Source organism: Cynocephalus volans, chromosome 2 (genome assembly GCF_027409185.1).
Source record: "Cynocephalus volans isolate mCynVol1 chromosome 2, mCynVol1.pri, whole genome shotgun sequence".
NCBI lineage: Eukaryota > Metazoa > Chordata > Mammalia > Dermoptera > Cynocephalidae > Cynocephalus > Cynocephalus volans.
The window spans coordinates 131,285,119-131,307,997 of record NC_084461.1 but is presented as its reverse complement, the minus strand read 5'-3'; the positions used below and the strand labels follow the sequence as shown (position 1 = coordinate 131,307,997).

The 22,879-nt window shown below is 37.1% G+C and overlaps 1 protein-coding gene across 4 annotated transcripts in view; it reads right to left on the bottom strand.

Annotated features, from left to right (window-relative positions):
- Positions 1-5,880: 5,880 nt before the first annotated feature.
- Positions 5,881-22,879, bottom strand: part of FBXO38 (F-box protein 38) — a 54,329-nt gene continuing 37,330 nt past the window's right edge. For 3 of the 4 annotated variants that reach the window (XM_063087035.1, XM_063087036.1, XM_063087037.1), the window contains 10 exons: positions 22,131-22,250; positions 20,547-20,726; positions 18,321-19,055; positions 13,227-13,327; positions 12,903-13,005; positions 9,753-9,919; positions 8,465-8,610; positions 7,716-7,819; positions 7,225-7,338; positions 5,881-6,475 (listed from right to left, as the gene is read on the bottom strand). In XM_063087035.1, coding sequence (XP_062943105.1) covers positions 6,297-6,475; positions 7,225-7,338; positions 7,716-7,819; positions 8,465-8,610; positions 9,753-9,919; positions 12,903-13,005; positions 13,227-13,327; positions 18,321-19,055; positions 20,547-20,726; positions 22,131-22,250 — 1,949 coding nt within the window. In that variant the 3' untranslated portion in view covers positions 5,881-6,296. The remainder of the gene's footprint in view (positions 6,476-7,224; positions 7,339-7,715; positions 7,820-8,464; positions 8,611-9,752; positions 9,920-12,902; positions 13,006-13,226; positions 13,328-18,320; positions 19,056-20,546; positions 20,727-22,130; positions 22,251-22,879) is intronic. The other variant, XM_063087038.1, reaches the window with a different exon arrangement.

The following is a 22,879-nucleotide window of genomic DNA, read 5'->3' as shown; positions in this document are numbered from 1 at the left end:
AAAGGGGGTACACTGTACTTCCTCTCCACTTGACTCTCTAGCCCACGGGACTGTCCAGCCCTGAAACTCCCATACCAGCCCACACCATTAGCAGCTAGGAAGCAAAAGAAATAAAAACGTCTTCAACTGACACCCACATATGTGTTTGCAGAATAACCTTTTCTTCTGAGATTTCACCTTCTCATCTCACCTGCATTTCCTCTTCATGCTGCTGACTTGCTCTTTCCTGAAGCAAATTGTTGTCTAGCTGAAGAATGGGGGGTGGGTGTTGGGGTGGATGAGGGAGGGGACCCACAGAGGAGCTGGGGAGTGGATATAACTAAATTGCCTTTAACATTGTCTTCAAGTAAGAACAAAAATAATCTTTCCTTGGTGCTGTGCTGTCTACCGATTTATGTCTTTGGTGTTGTATCTTTCTTTGGTGAGAGATCACTGTTGCTTTTCTCTTTTTCTCTATTACTTTGCTTTGTTCTGGTCCAAGTACTTCCTCTAACACCTGGTCTAAGAGGGGAAAAAAAGACTAACACATTTGCCTCTTTTAGCCAAAATTTGCAATGTCTTTTCCCTCCAGTCTAGAAAACTGAGGCCGAATATTTGGTTTGAATTTAAACAATTCAGGGATGGATTTGAAGGCCTGAGTGTGGAACACTATGTTGCTTTGGCCTTAACCAGCCTTGCTAGTCTCATCTTCAAATGATTCCATCTTCATGGAAATGACCTCTGAGCTTGTAGTATTGTTGTAAGTGCTCCAACATCGGTCATCCAAGAACCACTGTTATGATTTTCACCAAATATAAGTATGTGTTCAGCCTGTACTGTTATTTACTTAATATCTTTATTTAAGTCAATTTAAGTTTTCACTTACATAGTTATTTTAGAAGAAAACATTATATCACTGTCCAAAATGGAAATCAATATTATTTGCCACAAATAGAAAGGAGCCATAGAGATAAATAAATGAAAACAAAACAAGGCTATTAAGTTCTAGCTGGATGCCAGACTCCAAGCTTGTCCTCTGGGTCTGTGTTTAAAGGGAGATGAGTGAGTGCTGGAGGAGCGCTTACCTCCAGCGCAGGACTCTTCCGGCTAATTGGAAGGGTTAAAAGAGAACTCTCAAGAGAAGAACTTCCAAACTTCAAGAGTTAATGTGATTTAACTACAAGTTGTATTCCACACTTTTGGAAACATGGAGAGAAGGGAAGCAAAACTACTTATATTTTTAACTACTGTTACATTCTATTCAGATTAGGTTTCTCTTTCTCTTTTCTCTCAGCTCATCCCAGCACATATCTTAGATAATAATAATAATAATAATAATAATAACAGCAATAATAAGAGAAGCTAACATTTAATGAGCTCCTTTCTGCTAGGCACTGTGGTGCTTTAAGTGGGTTATCTCATTTATTCTCAATTTTCATAAAATTCTTACAAGATAGGTACCAAAATTACTTCCACTTTCCAGATGAGCGAATTTCAGCTGAGACATTTGGTGACTAACCCAAGGTGACAGACCTGGAAAGTGTGAATTCGGAATGCAAACCCAGGCAGTTTGATTCTAAAGCCCACAGTCTTAAATGTGTACAAAAGTGTTCATTACTGGGATTAATTTATTCCACGTTCACGTGTTGGACTCTGTGTTAGGAGAGAGCCGTGAACAAGTTAGGAGTGGCCCCTTTCCTCATGTTGCCTAAAACTTTTCCCTTGCACATTAGCTTGAGACCTGGAGAGGAACTTTGGACATGCCCATTCCAGTCTGAACTCTGCCACTCATTGCTCTGTTGCATTCTTCTGCTCATGCTTCCGTTCTCTGAGCCTCAATATCCATCTTTAAACAATTGAGGGACTTGGGTACATAATTGATCACTGATCAAGTGCCATTCTTCACTGATCTTTCCTAGCCTCTCTAGTACTCAGCAGACTAGGATTATTGAATAACCAGCCAGATGTGTGAGCCAAAGAAGCATTGGTCCTTTATAATCCAGATCATCAGGGAGGCTGCTGATACCCAGACTGGCCCCTGCAGAAGGCAGTTTGACTTCCTCACGTTTTTGGGTTGGAACCTGAAACTTTTTGAATACGCCCCCATAGGTCTCAGCAAGAAAGCATCAGCTCACCACTGCAGGCACTTTACAGTTTCTGCACACTTTCACAAGATCTCTGAGCCTCTCACAACAGCTCATGGGAAGGAATTGTTGATTTCATTTTATAGAAGAGGAAACAGACTTTATCAGCGAAAGTGATTTGTCCAAGTACTCAGAGCTTAGATTGGGCAGAAGTTAGGATTCAACACACTTCAGTTCCCTCCAATCTAGCAAAGTGTTTTTTCTTTTCTCCTTCTTTTACTAGACGATATACATTATGGGTTTCACAAATATTGTATTTATGCAATCCAGTCCCACTATAAAAAGTTCCAATTATATAGATACAGCAAAATATCCCTTGATGCCAACTCAATCCTACTCCTGCTCTGGAAGTAATTGCTCTCATCATTTAGCTTATATAATTCAAAAACATTCGCTGTGCATTGACATACATATAAATGTACGTATTAAAAACATATGGTTTGGGGTTTTTTGTTATATATAAATAAGATGATGCTGTATTTTATAACCTGTAGCCTGCCTTTTTCAGCAGTATTCCATACTAAATGTTATTTCACACCAACACGTAATTCTTTTTTTTAGTTGTTTTGTATACATTTCATACTACAGACATTGTATATTTTGTTCCGTAGTTTCTTTTACATTCTAGCTGCATCCAATGTCTGAGTGGGGCATCTGAGGCTTGCAAAGGCAAGTTGGCAGCATCTGCTTTTCTGGGACAGTGCTGACCATATGAAGGTCAGCTGGAGCAGTTTCAAGTTTAAGTGGCAGCAGCACCTCTGATTTGGCAGCTTCCCTGTGGGGAAGGCTGGCCCTTAGATGGGCCTCACCTAGCCTTCTCCCACTTGATGGCCTGAGAAACTTTGCTCAAATTGCACAGGTACCTGTATCCTGCTTCCACCACTACCTAGATGTGTGTTTTTGAGTAAGTTATTTAACCTGTTAAACCCTAGTGTCTTCAACAGTAAAGTAGGGGACATACTGATCATACTTAAAGTGTTATTACAAAGAGGTGTGAAAAGTACTTAGTAAATCACTTTTTAAAATGCTAGCTTTCATACTGTCATTGTTTCTTAATGGCCTCACCAGTCCTGTTTCCTACCTTCCAACAGGTTATGGGAAGATTAGTATGAAAACCCTTCTTTCATTTATTAATAAGTGAAACTGTAGTGGAAGCAATATTATCTCCACTTACATCAGATTGTTCAGTTTACTGGAGGCTCTCACTGGACCCTCACCACTGCCCTATGGGGTGGGTGTATTATTGTTACCATTTTACAGATGAAACTGAGGCTCAAGAGTAGGGATTGTGACCATCTCCAGGTCACCAGCAGTTGTTTGAGGAAGTCAGAACCCAAACCCAGGTCTTCTGATTCCAAATATAAAGCCTAAGAATGTGGTGCCAGCTATCATTCAGAGGGATTGTTAGACCCACATAACTGGTAGCATGAGAGAGACAGATTCTCTCACACTGACATACTTCAGTCACATATCATCCATGCAATATTTCTTAAGGCCTTCTAAAAATGTGCCAGACACTGCACCACTGGTTGGTGACATAATTGAATGAATAGAACTATTCAGTTACCTATGGCAGGTGTGGGCAAACTGTGGCCTGGGGGCCAAATCAGTCTGTGAGCCTTCAGAAAGGTTTTTACTTTCTTAAATGACAGGGGGGAAAAAAAATCAAAGGAGTAATTTTTTGTGACATGTAAAAATTATGTGAAATTCAAATGTGTTCAGAAATAAAATTTTATTGTAACATAGCCATGCCCATTCATTTATCATCGACAGCTTTTCCACTACAACAGAGTTGAGTAGTTGCCACAGAGAATGTCTATGACCTGTTGCTTCTAAAATATCTACTATCTTGCCCTATATAGAAAGCTTGCTGACCCCTTCTGTAGGGCAATCACTATCCAGCCATTCATTCTACATACACTTACCAAGTGCAAACTATAATAGGCATCTTCCAAGTCCTGTTTTTCAGTTATTCCGGTCATGGAATCTTTAGAATGATTTTAATGCTCCCTGCTGTACTTATCTAACAGTTCAGGTTAGATGGTTAGATGGACAAACTAAGAAGTTAGGAAGCAGCGGCCTCTTGTGGCCGACGTAAGCATTATTTACCCGATTTGGTTATGGTTATAATAAAAAACCAGTTCCACCGAGTCTTAGCTGAACATTGAGGATTCCAGATTATTTTGAAATATCTAGAATATTCTGCAATTTATGTTCTGCCTCCCACAAACCAGTTCTAACCTGGATAGTGGAAAACATTCATCTAATTAAAAGGGAAGTTGCTGAGTTGAAAACAGTATAAGAGATGACAGTACCTAATTGAATCATTCTTCCTTAGTAAGAATTTTAAAAGCCTTGGAAAAGACAGAACTTTGAAGAAAGATTATCATCCAGAATATTTTAGACTTAGAAAAATTTGCTGGCATCCTTGCATTTCTGTCTTTAACAGAGATAGCCTAGTAGGAAGCAGACAAGTTTTTGTCCTATGTAGTCTAAACCAGTCCTGACCATGGGTGAGCAATTTTTCCCTAAGGCTTCTTAGGCTTCATTTGGTCCCTTGTAAATAAAGGGGCAGAACAAATCTCAAAGGGCCTTTATGCCTTATACACACTATAATGCCATGTCTATTGGGAAGTGTTTATAAAATTTTTCCAGACCTTCAGTTTAAGTAATTTGCTAAGATCACTCAGCTGGCAAGTGTCAAAATCATAACTTGAACTCAGGTGTTGCTCTAAGGCTTTTGCTCTTGACCCTTAACACTACAGTACTATATCCATCACTGCCATTATCAGGGCAATTTCTTTCCCTGAGATGGGAGAAAGGCTGTATTAGTCCATTTTGTGTTGCTATAACAGAAATACCTGTAACTGGGTAATTTATAAAGAAAATGAAATTTATTGCTTACTGTTTCTGAGCTGGGAAGTCCATAGTCCATCTGGTGGTGGTGACAGTGACCCAGGGGTCTCACATTTCGGGATGGTGGAAGCAGAGAGAGCAGAGAGAGAGAAAGACAGACTCTCCTCTGCTTTTAAAGCCCTCAGAACCACACCCCTGACCACCATTTTTAATCCATTCACTACAGCACAGACCTACAATCCAATCACCTCTTCAAGGCTCCACCTTTCAATTACCATAATAGGATTTCCCACCCCCTTAATTCACGGTGGGCTAAGTTTCTAATACATAAAACTTGGGGGACACAATTCAAACTTCAGGGAGTTTTAGGGGGACATAATTCAATCCACTACAAAGGCCACCTCTGATGACCAGATATTTTGGAAATTCTGCTGTTCCCATTGTTCTGTTTAGTATAGAGTTCTGCGAATGAACATCTTGAAGCCACAGAACTTTAAAAAGAGAGATCAGAAATCGGATTATGCTGGAATCTTATATAGATACAACTATATACATTGCTTCTCTGTGCAGTGTTTGCTACTCTTGAAAAAGAGGGATTCAGGTCCAAGGACAAAAAAATGTTTTTAATAAACTTTTATTTTTATATTTAAGATAAAGCATATACACAATTGAATGTGGAAATAAATAACTAGAAATGCTTTGGAAACTTTTCCATTTCCCCCTCAAACTCTTTTTTAAAATCTCATGAGTCTTTTTATTTGATTTTAAGAAACATGGGAACTATAATACCAAGAAAAAAAGGAACTGTAGCTTTGTACAGAAACATATAGTCTTCTCTGACTATAAGGTTTAGTTGGTGTTTTAATAACAAAACAAAACAAAAAAGAACACAAGACACAAACACTCTTCAACAGATTTACTCAAACAGCTTTGCTCGAGAAGAAAAAGGCACAGATTCAAAGGGATGACATTGATTAAGAATATAGCAAATGGGTGCTAAGTCAAAAAATGACATTTATGAACTAAGTCAGGAAAAATGAACAAAATGAACTCTTTCAAATTATCTGCCTTCATTAAAATGAACTTTTAAATTAAATTGTATAAACATATGATATAAAGTTGGTACTTCCGGAAGTATCTTTGTATATTTCCTCTATGTACAAATCTTTGTATACAATTTCAATGTTCCTTATATATTTCCTATATACCAAACTGAACCAGGACCTTCCAACTGCATTCCCCAAGTCTCTGGGGAGATTCTCATTAGATGATCCCAGAATATTTCTGCCAGAATAGCTGGAAAGGAGGAGGGACCAATCAAATGTAGTCATCTTCAACTGGCTCTCCATTAACATCACAATAGTGGATAAAAATTGCCACTACTCGTTGAAACACACCCTTCTTCATCTGACGCATCTCTGAAATTTCTTCTCCTATTGTTTCCATACAGATGTCTGCAGACAGCTGCCCTTTCCTTCGAGGAGCATAGATGGTGCCTTGGAAATGAGAAAGAAAAGGGGAGAAACGTATGATAATCAGAAGTGTTTGGAAAATCACTCTGATAAGCTGATCCATGAAATGTTCCTATATACTACAATATAATGTAACTGATGTATGAATAGCTCATGGAATGGGTCACCATCAGTTTAGTTTTATACCATGTTTGATGCCTAAGACAGCATGCCTAATTAAAAGCCCAAGTAAAAATAATGCACCAGAGAGGTAAGTCACATACGTGTACATATAGTTCATAAAATTCATTTACTCTTAAAATAGTTTTTAAAGACTTTGGCTACAAATGAATTTAAGTGTGCTAACACAGAAACTATATTCAAAAGTTTCCTCTAATATTTCTACACCTAAATCATGAGTCTCCACATGCTAATAATAAGCTCATAAGTAGCAGAATAATCAGTAGAACTGGAGCAATTTTAAAGTAATATAGTTGATAAATTCTTCAATAAAGAGTAACAAGATTACAAATATTTACATAACACAAAAATCTAGTAGGAAAATCTATCTGAAGAAATCCTTCCACCAGCCTTCACATATCCCCAGTAAGTCCACTGATCATCTACTGTACAAATTCAGAGCTGTTTTAGGCTGCAAGAGGAACAAATAAAAACATATATATGGGAAATCATATAAAAGCTGCACTGCTCCTAACTCAAACAAAATATTAAGTCTCTAACACAGTAGGATATACTCAAACTAGGGAATATAAGTCAAGTCAGGTCATAATTACTTTCTTCGTCATCTTCAAAATCATATCGGGCAAAGCTGTTGGGCTCTGCTGCCCGTAGTGACCTCAGCCAAGGGAAGTCAGAAATCATGGAATATGGAGCTCCATCCACAACACCTAAAATAAGAAGACAGATGTAACAGTGCTACTGGTATGCAAGTGCTGACTTTGCCAAATGCTGTAGTATTTTCTAAGCAGAATGTAAAATACAAAATAAAGATAGTGAGCCAGGTGCCCTCAAGTCATTTCTAATTCTCAAACCACAGTAATTTTCACTTTTCACCTACTTTTTTGTGTTTCTACACTGCCTCTGATTATTCTAGGGATGGTAAAGACTCATACAGGCAGAGCAACATTTATCTGGTCCTTGCTTTTTCAAGTATTCAAATCACCTACTATTTTGGTGAATTTTAAGACTTCCACTCATATCTTCCCTAAAGAATGTCCCTCCACCTAGTTAACAGCTATTTAGCTTTACAACTATTTATAAATACCTTCTAAAGTATAGATTTCTCTTCCCCAGGGATACTTGGGGTACTTCTTTAAGTCTTCTTCACTTCGAGTGGCTTCGGGGAAGAATTCATACTTAATGAGCTCTCTGGAGGAAACAGGAAAAATTAAATAAAAATTACAAAATTGGTAATAATGTTTAGGGTGTAGGGTAGAAAAGAACTGACAAAACTGTCTCAGGTCCAGATTCTACTGAAGATCTCCAATAAATTATTACATATCTAACAGAAGTAAGGATACACTCAAACTAGAGAATACAAGTTGTCAGGTCAAAATTACTTTCTTCACTATCTTCAAAATCATATCAAGGAAAGAAAGCAAGCCACTCTCTAAGCAAATATGTCCTGTATAGAAGGTAGTTAATATACTATTTATATAACAAATACATAAAAAGTCCAATTTTCTGATAACATAAAACATCATGGTCTTAAGATCTTCTTTAACTTAATCTCTTTTCCATGCCCCAAGGCTAAAGAAACAAAGTCAAAAGCACACGTACATTCTGTTCTTATAATTTTCCTCTAAGACTGAAAATAAAAAGTTGCAAATACACGTGGCTTTTTAGTCTTAAGTCTTCATTTATCTCAGTTTTTCACATGTTAATTTCCTGATAAGCCTGTCTGAAAAGCTCAGATGGAATCACTTAAAATAAGAAAAAATTGGTATTCACTTCTGGGAGACCCCGCTATAAGATATGACTGAAAAGGCCTTTAGGGGCCACAGAGTTACTTACTGATTGATGTTTGCTATGGTGTCCATCCAGCTGCGAATGCGCACCTTGTTCCGAATGTTGGGAGGGTTACTAAATTCGTGGATAATACAGATGTGATAGGGGTAAGGGCCACTAAACAGCTTCTGCTCCAAGGTCAGTGTGTCCACCTGTGAAAGACATCAGAAAGAAGTCTTTGGACCAAGAAAGAGAAAGCTTTAGAAATCTATACCCTAGAGCTTGAACAAACTTCCCTTGGGCCTCCAGTTTTGAAAATTTTGGCTGATTTAAAAATCGCAGTCAGCCCTGAACACAGACAGCTTGCCATGCTGAGTGTTAAGACTTAGCAAATTCTTCTGCCGAGCAAACTCAGTGATTTATCTCTCTCTGTTATACAAGGGTACTTCCAAAAGTTTGTAAAAAAAAAAAAAAAAAAAATTCATGGAATGATTTGTATTATCTTTTCTTTTCTTTTCTTTCTTTTTTTTTTTTTTAACAAACTTTTGGAAGTATCCTTGTATAAATGCTCATTAAACCAGATAATCCCGATTCAGGTAACTGATCTCAGTCAACTCAGAATCCACTTCTGAGTGTGTCCTTTATAGGTTTAGATACTGACTGCATTACAGAGCTGTGAGTGTTAGTACCATATACCCCATTCAAACTGGACTACTGCCCATTCTTAAAGACAGATACATTTTCTTCTCCTTGTAGCCTTGTTAACATCACTTTTTTCTCATGTAATGCCCTCCTCCCTAACTTCTAGTTATGAAATATAACTTTTAGTGGCATACATATTTATCTCTTTTTTGGGAAGGCAAACTTCTTGAGGGAAGGATAATTTGGTGTGTATTTTTCAGCACCCAGTACATTTTGAGTGTTGAGACACTCAACTATTTATTTGCTGAACTGACTCTTTTGGGGCCAAGTTCACACACTGACTGCAAGGGCTGTTTAATATTTTCATGTAATCTGCTACAAGTCAGAAAACCAGAATTTCAATCAGGCAGTCTGAAACCAGAGCCTGTGCTCTTAACCACAGCTTTCAAGAAGTAAAACACTTGCTGAATAACAACTGTCCTCATCATATAACTTGCTAAAAATTTATAAAAATCTAGTAGAGAAGCACTGATGAAGAAGACTGGAAAGACAGTGAAGCTTGGTTAAAAGAACGCTGTAAAATCTGAAGAATCATTACCGGGGGTTGAACAAATACATAAATGACAAGACCAGAAGGTTGAAGACTAAAAAAAACAAAACAAAAAATATCACCTCAGTAAGTGTACCATCAGAAAGGAGCAGAGTTCATTACCTGCTGCATTGGGCGTAGATAGATGATGCGATTTCTCTCAGGAGGCATCCTTAGTATCTGGTCTAGTACCTGATCCATATTCAGTTTCTTGCATTGTGCATAGTCAAATCGGTTTACAATTGGTGCATTTTCTACTTTTAAATGTTTCAGTACCCTGCACCTAGTAGCTACAAAATAAAAACAACAAAAAGCTCTATAAAGAATTTTTACAAAATAATAGAGCAATATATAGCCCCTTTGAAATCATCTTCAGAGGACTGGCCCAACTTTTATGAGCCAAAATATTGCAGTTTTAAACATCTTTAACAAAAGTCAAGTATTTATCATAGAGTACAAATGACAGTTAATGAAAGGATTTGAAAATATGATTTGGTTCAGTTCAAAAGGAGGTTGTCACCCTTGTGCTAAAAGGGATGTTAACGTGCATTTTTTTATCTAAGATTTTTACTATCCAGGAAACCAAGTCCTAGAAAATGACTTCCAAACCTGTTTAGGAAATATTTGTTGAAAAGAATAAATGATAACTATTAAATTATATAATTTTATAATTAACAGTCAAATCTGGACTACTTCATATATATTATCTTAAAGTCACTCACAGGAAACGAGCAGATTTGATTTTAATTCCTATCACAAGTATAAAAGCAGAACTTAAAAAAAAAGACCCAGAAATATTTGGATACTTTGGTCTAAAGCTCTTCAATCAAATATGGTAGCCACTAGCCACCTGTAGCTATAAACTAAAATATAATAATATTAACAATTCAATTCCTCAGGCACTAGCCACAATTCAAGTGTTCAACAGTCACATGTATAGTGTTTATCATATTGAACAATGCAGATAAAGAACATTTCTACCACTGCAGAAATTTCTAGTGAAAAAAGCTGGTCTAAAACATGATTAAATAACCTTCCTTTTTAAAACATGAGTCACAGAGAAAAGTCACTGTAATATAATAAGCACATTTAACTGCACTAGTACACCAACTTCAGAAAAATACTCTTCCTTTTTTAAATCTCAAATTTCAACCTGCTCCAATTTTTATCGCAGATTTCAACCTGGTCCAACTTGAGAGAGGATGAAATTATAAAATTATTTATAATGATAAGAGAGAGGAAGAGATTACAAAATCATAAGTCTGATCTTTTTAACATGTTATAAAGTCAACTTCTGTAGCACCCTTGACCTAAATGTCATCATATTCCTGAGCAATCTCGCTCCATAACTAACTTTGCTGTTTAAACACTGAGCAAGTCTCCTGCCTTTCAGGCTTATTTTCTATTTCTGTGACAAGCAGAAGAAGGGGAATTGGTGTGGAGGACAGGAAGGGAGGAAAGAGGGAGATGACTACATGGCTATAAGAATCCAATGGTTCTCTGTTGTAAAACCAGACACGGCTGAAGTCAGTTCTAATCTCATTTAGTCATCTCATTTGCTGTTAAGTTATAGTCAGTTAGTCTCGAGGGACTGAGCTAATTATCTAAGATCCTCTGATAAGCAGAGCTAAATAATTTGCTTTAAAGACAGAAGGCTGGGCCTTGGGCCATGTAATGTACCACTAGGTTAGAAAAGATATGGGGAGACTCCTCAGAGTCAAGTGCCAAGGTAAAAACCAGTCTGATTCTCAGAGTTCAGAGTAGAGAAAGGAATGAGATGCCAGCCAGTAGAGTCTGAAGGTTAGAGATGCTCAGTCAGAGAATGGACTGCTGACAAAATGGAAGTTCTTACAGTGCTGCTGTATGGCTAGGGTTAGCAACCCTGCTATGACGATCTCTGAGCTTTTGAAGAGCCTGTGTTTTCTGTTTTAGGAGGAAACTCCAATAGGAAATAGTGATTTATCAGATGTTTTAGAACCAAACTCCTCACTGGACGGGATGGAGAAAAATACTACCTCTTCAGAGTGAACACAGGGTCCCTAGGGTCTGGAGTTTTGTAGAATTCAGGGGAGAGGTAGTGTTTGAATCTCAGTTTCATCTCTCCTTTCTGGGATTCTCCTAGTTTATGACAGAATGTTTGGTAAGCACCTTTTAATGGGATTTCTTTATTTTGTTTACTACTAATTTTTTTTTTTTTTTTTTAAAGATGACTGGTAAGGGGATCTTAACCCATGGCTTGGTGTTGTCAGCACCACACTCTCCCGAGTGAGCCATGGGCCAGCCCTGTTTACTACTAATACTGCAGGAGAAGTACAAAGAAAAGAAAACCCCTTAATATTTTTTTGCAATACTAATATAATACAAATTAACATTTACTAGGTGTTTTCTAGTGGTCAGACTCTGTACTCTTTGTGCATGTGTTTGTGTATGTATATATACATATACATACACACACAAACATACAAATCATTAAGTTTAACTTTCACAAATGCTTTGTTAAGCATAATTGTGCACATTTTACAGACTGAAGAAAATGAACACAGAACATATAACTTGCACAAAGCAAGGGACAAGTCAGATCTTCATAATTTTACATGGATGGATATAAAAAATATAATTGAGTGAAAAAGGAAAAATAAACAGATCATGTACAGGACATACTGCCTATCTAAAATTTTAAAAGCTCACACAAAACAATACACTATATTTGAGATAAGACAAGTATATAAGTAAAGGCAAGAAAGGTGCACTGAAGGACATATATTAAATACATGAGTATAGAGGGTGGGAGCAGATGGTTTTAGTAATGAGGAACAAATAGGACTAAAAAGAAAAGTGCGGCTTGGACTAATTCTGAGTGCCACAAATTAAGACTATGATTGATCATCTCAATCAAATACCGGACAGTTAGCACTTATGAACGAGTCACCACTCCCCTCAAAAAACATTTACACATAAAACATGTAGAAATCACACAGCTAGTAAATGGCTGAGCCAGGATTCAAGCTAAGGTCTATTTGACTTGAAAGCCCATGCACAGTTAATCCACTCAGCCAGATCAGGTAGCAATTATCTTTTGGAGGAGAGGCTATTTTGAAAGATGAACTACGTTTCTGCACATGGACCCTCACAAGAACTATAGGACAAAGAATTAAAGATAATACAACACAATGTTTACTTTTAAAAAAATAGTACAGTAATATTACTGTAGTTTTTAAGAGTTCTTTAAACTCATTCATGATGCTTTTGTATAACATGGGCCTAAATACATACCATGGATGAACATCATCTTGGGACAGTCTTTTAGCACTAGATCTGTGATTCCACAATTGGTCATAGTGACTCCAACAAGATTTTTGGATTTTAACACAAGAACCTACAGGAGAAAAATTTTAAAGTTACATGTGAGTGTATCTTTCTGTTCTTTTTCTTTTTATCTAAGCTTAAAAGTTTTCACTGGTACAATTGAGAACCAGTTGTTACCAATTTATTCTCTTCAGGACAAAGAAACTACATGAAGTTAGAAATTTTAGTCACTTTGTATTCTTCAAGAACTGAGCTGGACTGTGAAAGGTAAGTGAGAGTTTTTTCCTTTACCTGCACATGGTCATCCTCGATCACAGGATCACTGGTACTGGTGGACTTGTCTGCCGTCCGCTTCCGTTTCATGGCATGACGTGGCTTTGTTTTGGCAACCTCTAGAAAAGGCAAAAGGAAAATCCAAATGGAAAATCCAAATTTTAGCCTTGCTTTCTTTCCTTCAACAGAACACACTCAATTGCATATGTATAAACTCCATCAAAGCAATTCTCAAAACTACAGCTCAGTTCCCAATGGAACAGTTAGACTGGTATTCACCCTCTATTACCTCAAATATCTACATAAAATATAACATCCCTTTCAAACCTGAGCCATTCCAACAACTAATCAACATTCCCATTTCTAGTCTCTCTGATTCACTCCATCCTAAATACTGCTGGTAGATTAAATTCACGACCTTCCTGCTAAAAAACTAAATTACTGACTGCTGCTTAGTGAATACGTTTCAATGCCTGAGATTTGAAGTTATGCTTTAATTCCACTTATTCTTAATTTTATTCCACACCATATCCTAGGAATCTTCACTTGCCAATGCCTCTGAAGCCATTAATCACTGTAGCTGTGTCTGCCCAGAGCACCTTTTCTGACTTCACTTTTTGAAACAGTATCCTTCCCTGAAGGGTCCAGCTCAAACACCATTTATTCTCACAAATCACCCTGGATCCCTAAACATTATATATTGTTCTGCAGTTCTCTGTATACTTGTTTTGTCCCAGCATTTAAACTGAAAGCTTCTTGAAGGCAACAACACTGTCTTATTTCATCTTTGTTTCAAGGTCAGCCACTAGCAATAAGCTATACCATTTACTGAATGAACTAACCAGCAGTCAACATTTACAGACTGAATGAATGCATCACACGTATATAGATAAAATAAGAAATATTTACTGAGTGCTTACTGTGTGTCAGGCACCATTCCAAGGGTTTTACTTGTATTAACACATTTAATTCTTATAACAAGGAATCCTCTGGGATGGATTTATTATTCTCCTCATTTTACATATTAAGAAACTGAGGCATGGAAAGGTAAAACAGCTTGCCAAGGTGTTAAGTGGGAACCAGGAGTCAAACCCAGGCCATCTGTCACCAGTCACTATGCTAGAAAACCTGTAATCTTTTATCTGTCAAACCCTGGTTAGTAAGGCCTTAACTCATTTACTAGTATTGTTCTGAAATATATATAAACACATAAAAGCAAATATTATGCTGATTTTATTTAAGAACAAGTTCTAAATTCATATCTAAAACAATAAGCACACACATAACCTATTTTAAGAAAAGACACTGAAAGTCATTGTCCTCATTTTGGACACAATCATATTGTAGCAGACCATACACTGAATGAACTACAGTTGACCTTCATGAATTAAATTCTCACCACACTGCTCTTTCAGATACTACTGCTAATTACAAACATTCCACTCGGTAATTCCACAAAAGATTACAAAGTAAGCTAGGGAAATGAGATGCACATACTGCAAATTCCCAAAGGCTTGGGCTTACATGAGAACTCTAGAGATCTAGTCCAAGTGGTTTCTTACACACCAGAACCCTTTTCTCCACCATGTGAAATCTTTCTGAAATTCTACCATGCAAAACCATTGAAAACAGCTGCTTTGGTTGAAGGCAAAAAGGGAGCTCAAGGGTTTTACCCATTAAACTTCCTCCAAAGGACCCTGAAAACAAGCAAAATCCTGGTGTTCCAGAAAAAAATAAAAACTATATTGACCCAGGCAACCCAAAAAGGGCCTTCTTCCACAGTATCATGCAAAACTTTATTATCTTCTTTGACAAGAAACCTTCCAAAGACAGCACATTTCCACCTGACGGCCCAAATTCATACACCTGTTAAACTTCTAAAGGTCCTGGTTCTCTCTCCCAGTACCACAAAAATGAAAACAAACAGAAAACAGGTGTTTCCACTCCTCCATGATAGTGTTCTAATAAAGTTTTCTATTAGCAATCTCCCTTTTCCATCTGATTTTCAAACATCTCACCTCCCTGGATTGCTCTCTCCCCTCCCCTTTAATTGATCAGAATATGGGGTTCGAAGTTAAGTTTCCTTCTCTTTGGAGTGCCTAAATTGGTGGTTTATGTTTTCTAAGAAAAGTTATAAAATGAAGTCACACTTTATATGTAGATGACCTTGAAAAACAAAGGGTTCTCAACGTATACGGAAAACAGTTTGTTGTGTTTGCTGTTATTCTCTTATGCCTCCCTCCCTGTTTAGGAACAATTAATTTTGTTTAGGGACAATCATCAACATACCTCATATGATGGTTTCTACACTTACTGAGTTCACAATTATTCACTGAGCCCCATACCATGTGTAAGACATGGTGCTAGAAGCTGGGAATATAATGGTGAACAAGGAGACAATGTCCCTGCCCTCATGGAGCTCATAGTCTACTGGAAAGACAGACAGTAAAACACAGGATTACAACACAGTGTGGTTCACATTTAGTGCTGAAGATGCTACACAAACAGAGAAAAGGAGACCAATTCAGTCTTGGGGTGTCAGGGAAAGAATTTAACATTTATGGAAATCTTAAATGCTATCATTTGACAACCCCCCTTTTTGATATTTACTTTATAAATTATTATATAGTGAGGACAAAAGAACTTACAGGTATTTATTCCCAAAACAGAAATTCACAAAACAAATAATTACATTAGCTTCTAACATAGCTTTAATACTCCACAAGGCCACAAATTAAAAACCAAATAAAAAAGTTCAAAAAAAATTTTTTTTTTTTACCTGATTTAAAAAAAAAAAAAAATCTTAACAATCAAGTTTGTCTCTGTGTTAGTTTGGATCTGTTTCCTTAAAACTTTTAAAGCAGGATGGCCAATAGGTACCAACAACATTCTAGATTAAAAATAATTTTGTAAGCCACCTAAATAACTTGTTCTTTCTAAAAGGGACCTGAATAATATAAAGATCAGTACTTTGACCTTTCCCCAGAAAAACTGTTTTTGAAAGTAAATAGACAGCTGTATGGTGTTTTTAAAAATTAGGAAATAATTTACGTACTGAAAATGCATTACTTACAGACATTAGACGTCTTCTCAAATTGAAAAAAATCACAAAATAGATGTAATAGTAAAAAACACTACATAAATGAGATTTTCTTTTTTTAAATTCAGGGAATTATTTAACCTAAAATAAAGTTCTAGTCATGAAACAAGTCAGAATGAAATGGTAAAGGGGAAAAGCTGAACACAAGACAAGATACAAAAATGTCAAAACCCCAACAGTTAATATCAAGGATCTATATTAAAAACAAACAAAAAAATATATAAAATTTTAGCAATTGACATGAGACAAATATAATGGGAAACACAATATGCCCTAAATAGGAAGACCCAATGCTGTAAAAAAGAGTTTTTCAGTTATCAATTTAGTGCAATTCCAAACCAAGAAAATTTGTTTCCGGAACTTAACAAAATTATTATAAAGTACATCTATAAAAATGACAAATATATGACCAGTCAAGGAAAATTTTAAAAAGAATAATGAAAGAGGACAGAACATTGGAACAGAATAGAATGCCCAGAGATAAAGCTAAGTATATCTAAGAATTCAGTACATGATAAAAGACCATTTCAAAATGATGGCATGTGAATAGAGATGAAAAATAGTACTGAAACAACTTGGTGACGATTGGAAATTAAAAAAAATAAAGTTAGTTCCCACAGATTAAAATAAAACTCCTACTGGACTAAAGAACTAAACTAAAATAAATAGATGAATAAAAGAATGAGAAGATGTGAACATTTATCTGCACAAGTGTAAGGAAGGCCTTTTACAGCAGAAAAATAAAAAAATCATAAAGGAGAACATGTAGATCTGACTTTACAAATATGAAAAACCATGCAACAAAAGGTGTCACAGTGGAGAGTTACTATCAAATGGGTAAAGAATTTCAATTTGGGATGATGAAAAGGTTCAGACGGATGGTGGTGACACTTGCACAACAATGTGAATGTACATAATGTCACTAAATTGTATACTTTAAAATGGTAAGTTTTATGTTATATATATTTCACCACAATTAAAGAAAAAAAGATACAAAACATTCAAAATTCAGCCTGGGAAAAGTATTTTCATCATATGGCAGAACCAGTGTTTGCAAAGTATAACGAAATCTTCAAATAAAATTCATATATTTTAATATGAGTTTATGTTACTATAATGATTAGCACACAATTAATTAAGGTCTCATGTTTATCTTATGAAAGCTTATTTTTGTTAGTTTAACTCCATATGATTCAAACAGCTCTATTTAGTATATAAAAAAAGCACTGACTTTGCCTATGTTCTGGGGCTGATTTTAAGGTTTCAAAATAGAGGTATACTTGGAAAAAATTAAAATACATTATTACTCACTGACAGGTTTTAATGATTTAATAAAGGCAAGAGAGACTGCTTAAAAATAAGGTCAGAAATAGAAAAAGAATTATGATTGAGAAATGTGCTTACCCCTACTCAACCCAATGCCTTGGCATATACATTGTAAATATTAATGAAATTAAATACACATATAAGTTCTGAGTATATCTTCACCAAAATAATTCTCAAACTAGTTACTTACCTGCTAATCTCCTGGCAAACCTAACTGGAAGCAAAACTAGATTTCAGAAAAAAATTACTAAGTATTGCAGAAGCAGCTAAAGGGGTATACCCAGGAAGCTGCACTGAGATCTGTTCCCCCAGCCCTAGCAACTTCAGGTCCTTGACCTTTTGGCTAAGGTTTAAATCTTTCCTAGGTTCAGACTTCCCTAAGTGTGGGATGGGAGCAAAGTTCATCTACTGGGGCTTAGCCATCAGAATCAGTGTTGTATTTAGGGTATATATACACAGATATAAGGCTGAAATATTTGAGTTTTCTGGGTTGGATGTTTTACAAACTGTTTTACATCCCCACCCACCGAATCATTGCTAAAAATTCATTCAAAATCTGTATGATCCACAGAACACCAAAATAGAATTTAATTTGCCAAACTGGCTTTTTATAAAACTCATGGAACAAGTTCCTGCTTTTCTCCAGCCCTACCCTGCAGTTGCTAATCCTGGGAGCATTGTCATACCTGACTCAGATACCAGCGGTACATGGGACAGTCTGCTCCTGGCCCTGGTTAGGGGCCTCCGAGGGTAGTCTTCATTAGACTGCACGTCACAACTCTCAGGATGGGAGCTCCCCCTCCTGTCCTCACCTGTAGCCCCAGAGCCACTCCCATTAGTCCTTTCATCATGTGCTGGGCCTGAAGACCCCCCTTGTGGCAGAGTCCTAAAGGAAAAGGCGGATCTCGTACCATCCGGGCCATTCACAACACAGGCTCGGCTGGTTGAAGGACGTTCCTCATCAGAACACCTGCTAGTTCTCCTTTGGGATTCCTGGGGCCTGTGACAGCAGCATCTGGGACAGACAGAGCTCTCTGCATCTCCCTCCTCCATGGCCTCAGAGTCCTCTGACCCACCGGGGGAGCAGACACACTGCCTGGACACATCCACTTCTGTAGGGCTAGGCTCGGAAGAGCCGCCGCTGTTCACCGTCCTTACAAAGTCGGGGCTTTGAGAAGCAGTGCTGTGTGAGCTGGAGTTTCCCACTGTGCTGGCGGTGGTGCTGCTGCAGCTGGGATAAACATCCTTGTTTTTTTTCTTTTCAGGAATATCCCTAGCTGCTTTCATATCGGCTTTGATCTGCTCACTGGTGACCTGACAGCCTTTCTCACAGCTGCTTTCCTCGAGGGGAAACTGCTTCGACTGGCCCATCTGATGGGAGTTGTACCTCTTTCGAAGTGGAGTCTTGCCTTTTCCACTTACTGCTTATAGAAAAAGAAGAATGGCCCGAGGAAAAGAAAAGATTTCAGTACAAATTCTGGACAAAAGGCAAGAGTAAATTTGGAACAGGAAACAATGTACACTAATTTTCCTAAAGTATAAATGATCACTAAGATGCTCAAAAATTCTCTATGGTTCCCTAGTGTCTACCCAGTTTATACTCCTTGGCTCAGCCTTCAAGGCTCTCCGTAATCTGATTCTAAATTATCTTTCCATTTTGTCCCCTCGACATACACTCTACACTCCAGCCCACACTTTTCTCTCAGTATACCTGCTTTACCACCTCAGGGCCTTTGTTCTCAATCAATCAGCTGTAGATCTCTGTTCAATCTCTTCTGCACACACCCCTCTCCCCAAGCCACTGTAATATATACCCTGTTATCTATGTTTTTATCCTGCCTCTTCAACCAACCAGAGGTTCCATAAAGAGAGAAAGATCATGACTCATTCATCTCTATATCCCTCACAGCGACTAACACAGTTTCTGCGGCACAGTAAGGCTCAATGAGTATTTAAAGAAATAAGGTTTTGTCTGGCCAACAGAGGATCTAGTTGTTATATTTAGAAACTGAACTTTCTGGGAAACATTAGGTTAGTCAGCCGGTCACATAACTTTTCCTAAATTTCTGTTTCCACAAAGGCTCTTTTCAACCACACTATAAAGTTATTTAAATTTCTTAAGAGGAATAAAATAAAAGTGGAATAATCAGTCAACAATTAGTAAATTATTCCAAGCCCAACAAACTGAGCTTTCCATGTACAAAAGTGTATATATATTTCAGGTGCAGTGTTAAATGTATACTAAACATTCAAACATGTTAAGGTGTAAGGGTACCCAAGGAAAAACGAGTGAACAATTAAAAAAAATTCATCCTTTGCTAAAATTGGTAGGCACATGGTTCTGAGTAATGAAAGGGAAGGAAAGACAAAAAGTATGAACCTAAAAGTTAAGAGAATTAGTTTCTTGGTGAGACAAATGGCAGAAGGCTGTTGCCCAGATATAAAGGGAGACAAGGGATTATAAAGATATACTTTAAGGCTCCCTCAAGCACCAAACTAGCCACCAATATTCATTAAGCACAACTGGACAGATATCAGTTGGGCAATGGTTGTTTCTTCATTGCTCTGGATGACTCAGTAGCCCCCCCTTAGATAAGGCACAGGCCTCTCGCTAATCCCTGATAGCCTGATGCCACAACTACCTCAACCTCCACTGTGGGACTCACAATCCTTACTAATTCTCTTCCCTGAGCCCTCATTCCACAACATTTTTGTTGTGCTACACTTGCCCTTGATAGCACCACCCAGATTCCCCTCTTAACTGGACTATTGCCTTTCTTGTTCTTGTCCCACTTCATTAGGAATATGTTAACTGCACAAGTTGCAGTAGGAGTACATTATATACAGGCCAAGTGTGTGAGTTCTGATAGTTAACTCTCACTAATAGGTCAGAGTAAGACATAATCTCTCACCTGACAATTCCCTGGACTGTACTGACTCTCCAGTTTTTTCTTCACGTTCAGAATAACGCCGAGCACCATTCTTAGGAATCCAGACTTCTTGGAGTTCTAGACTGTCTTCTTCATCATCACTCTCTGAATCATGAACAGTAATTGGGGTTGGTTTTACTACACGCTGAAGACCACTGGGTCCTAAAACAAAAAGCATGGGCCTAACAGTTACCCTTTGCCCAAGAAAGGCTCTCCTGCAAAGTCCTTTTTCCAGGGATCTGGGATCACAGAGATGCTTTTTTGGCTCTGTGTAGCCTACCTTACCATTCATTTTAGTGGAGTACATACTTGGATGACATACTGTGAAAGCACTTGAGCTCTAAAGAATTTTGTCAACATTAAGTATGACTAATATGCCAACCATTTTTATACATTTCTAGAGGCATATTAAAACAGAAGATCATATGGCATCTCCCTTCAGGACCTTCGCTATTTCCAAAAGTAGCATAAATATTCCTTAAAATAGTCAAAATAACAGTCATAATAATAATTTTAAAACTACACTATCGATTTTCCCAATTTTGCAAATATATGAGTTAAGGCAAAGCAAATGAAGATGTGCCTCAGAAACATATGGGACCAGTGAGCAATTCTACATTCTTTAACTGAGTATAGGTTTATCTCATTAGATGTAGCAAGTATATTCTCAAAGCCTAGATGCATTTTATATTTTGGTTATTTATGTACAGTATATTTATGTAAAAATGCCTTATCTGCTGGACACTATAGCTTTAAAACCTTTAGTTCTATGACTCAATTCTCTCTGTCATGTGATTAGTATTAACTCCATCAATAAAATGTAAGCTCCAAGAAACCTTGCCTGTCGTTTTCCTGTAACATTGCACAATGCCTGACACAGAGTAGGCATTCAATAAATATTTGTTGAATAAGTGACTGCATCTGTAAGACACTTAAAACAAGGGCAGTTAAAGATACTTTCAATTCAAAGACAAAGCAGCATTCCAACAGATCAGGAGTGAAAAAACTTGAGTTCTAATCTCAATTCTGTCCCTTGATCACTGGTTGAATGGTGTTGGGCATATCATTCAAACTTTTTAAAGAATATTAGTTTCCCCATCTGTAAAACAAAGGGTTGTATTAAATAATCTTGAACGGCCTATGACTCTATTGCCTGCCATAAGTCACCCAATGATAAACACAGATTAGATCTTGGTCTGTTCACTAAACCAGGTTAATATTTCCACTGCTCCTCCACCCCACTGAAATGAGGGGAGAATATTTAATCAGGTCATTTATTTTCCTATCAACAATTTGAGTGCTTTCTTTTTCTACACACACATGCACCAATATATAGAAAAAATAGTTGCTATACTTACAAATAATAAAAAAACAAACCTTAGTAAGATACATATACATTCAGCAAGGAGAAAGCCAGTGATATAGTACAGGCCTCAATAATAAATAGCAGACAAAACATCATTAGCTGTAATGTCAGAAAACAATCATTCTCAGTGTTTCCTGCTCTTCATTACATTCAGGCTCTAGTTTTCAGAATGATAAATATGGACGGATTCACATCATTACCTGCTTGTTCCTCATCAACATCTACTGGAATAATTGCTTGACTGTCAGCTGGAGTATCATTTCTGCTCTCAGCTACCACTTCTCCATCTTCTTGCACCATGTCTTCCATTTCATTCAAGGCTTGAACAAAAATACACACAGAGTAAAAACTAAAAAGTATATCTAAAATCACAATGGCAGGAAAACTGGCAGCCCTAAGGATTGAATAGCCCTGTTGATTACTAGGCCTACGCTGGAAGAACAACATATAACTGTTTTTCACTGTAGAGACATTAACAAGAAGTGTCCAATTATTCAATAGAAGAGGAAACACAGATGGGAAAGGATCACTTGGTGGAGAAAGTCCATCACCATAAGATGAAAGCAGGGAGAAAGGAACACAACTGAGAAAAGAAAGCACCATGTTCATTCATCTCTGAAGATATTACTAAGGATGGCTATATGATTTCTCTCCCTCTAAGCTATTTGCTTAGGGATGGTGAAAGCCAGCTAAGCCAGGATATATTGGGCAAGGAAGCTCAAAGTGTACCTTTCATTTCCTTCTTTCTAGAGACTATGGTATCATTTATTGGCTAATGTATGGCAAGAATGATTAACAAACAAACTAAGTACATTTCTAACAGTGTAATTTAAAGGCTTTATGTGCATCAGTCTTCACTATAGTTATTAGTGGCTATCAGTGAATGAGAACATGGGATTTTATATTATTCCAGAGGATAAGTTCAGTAAACAACTTCATACTGATAAGC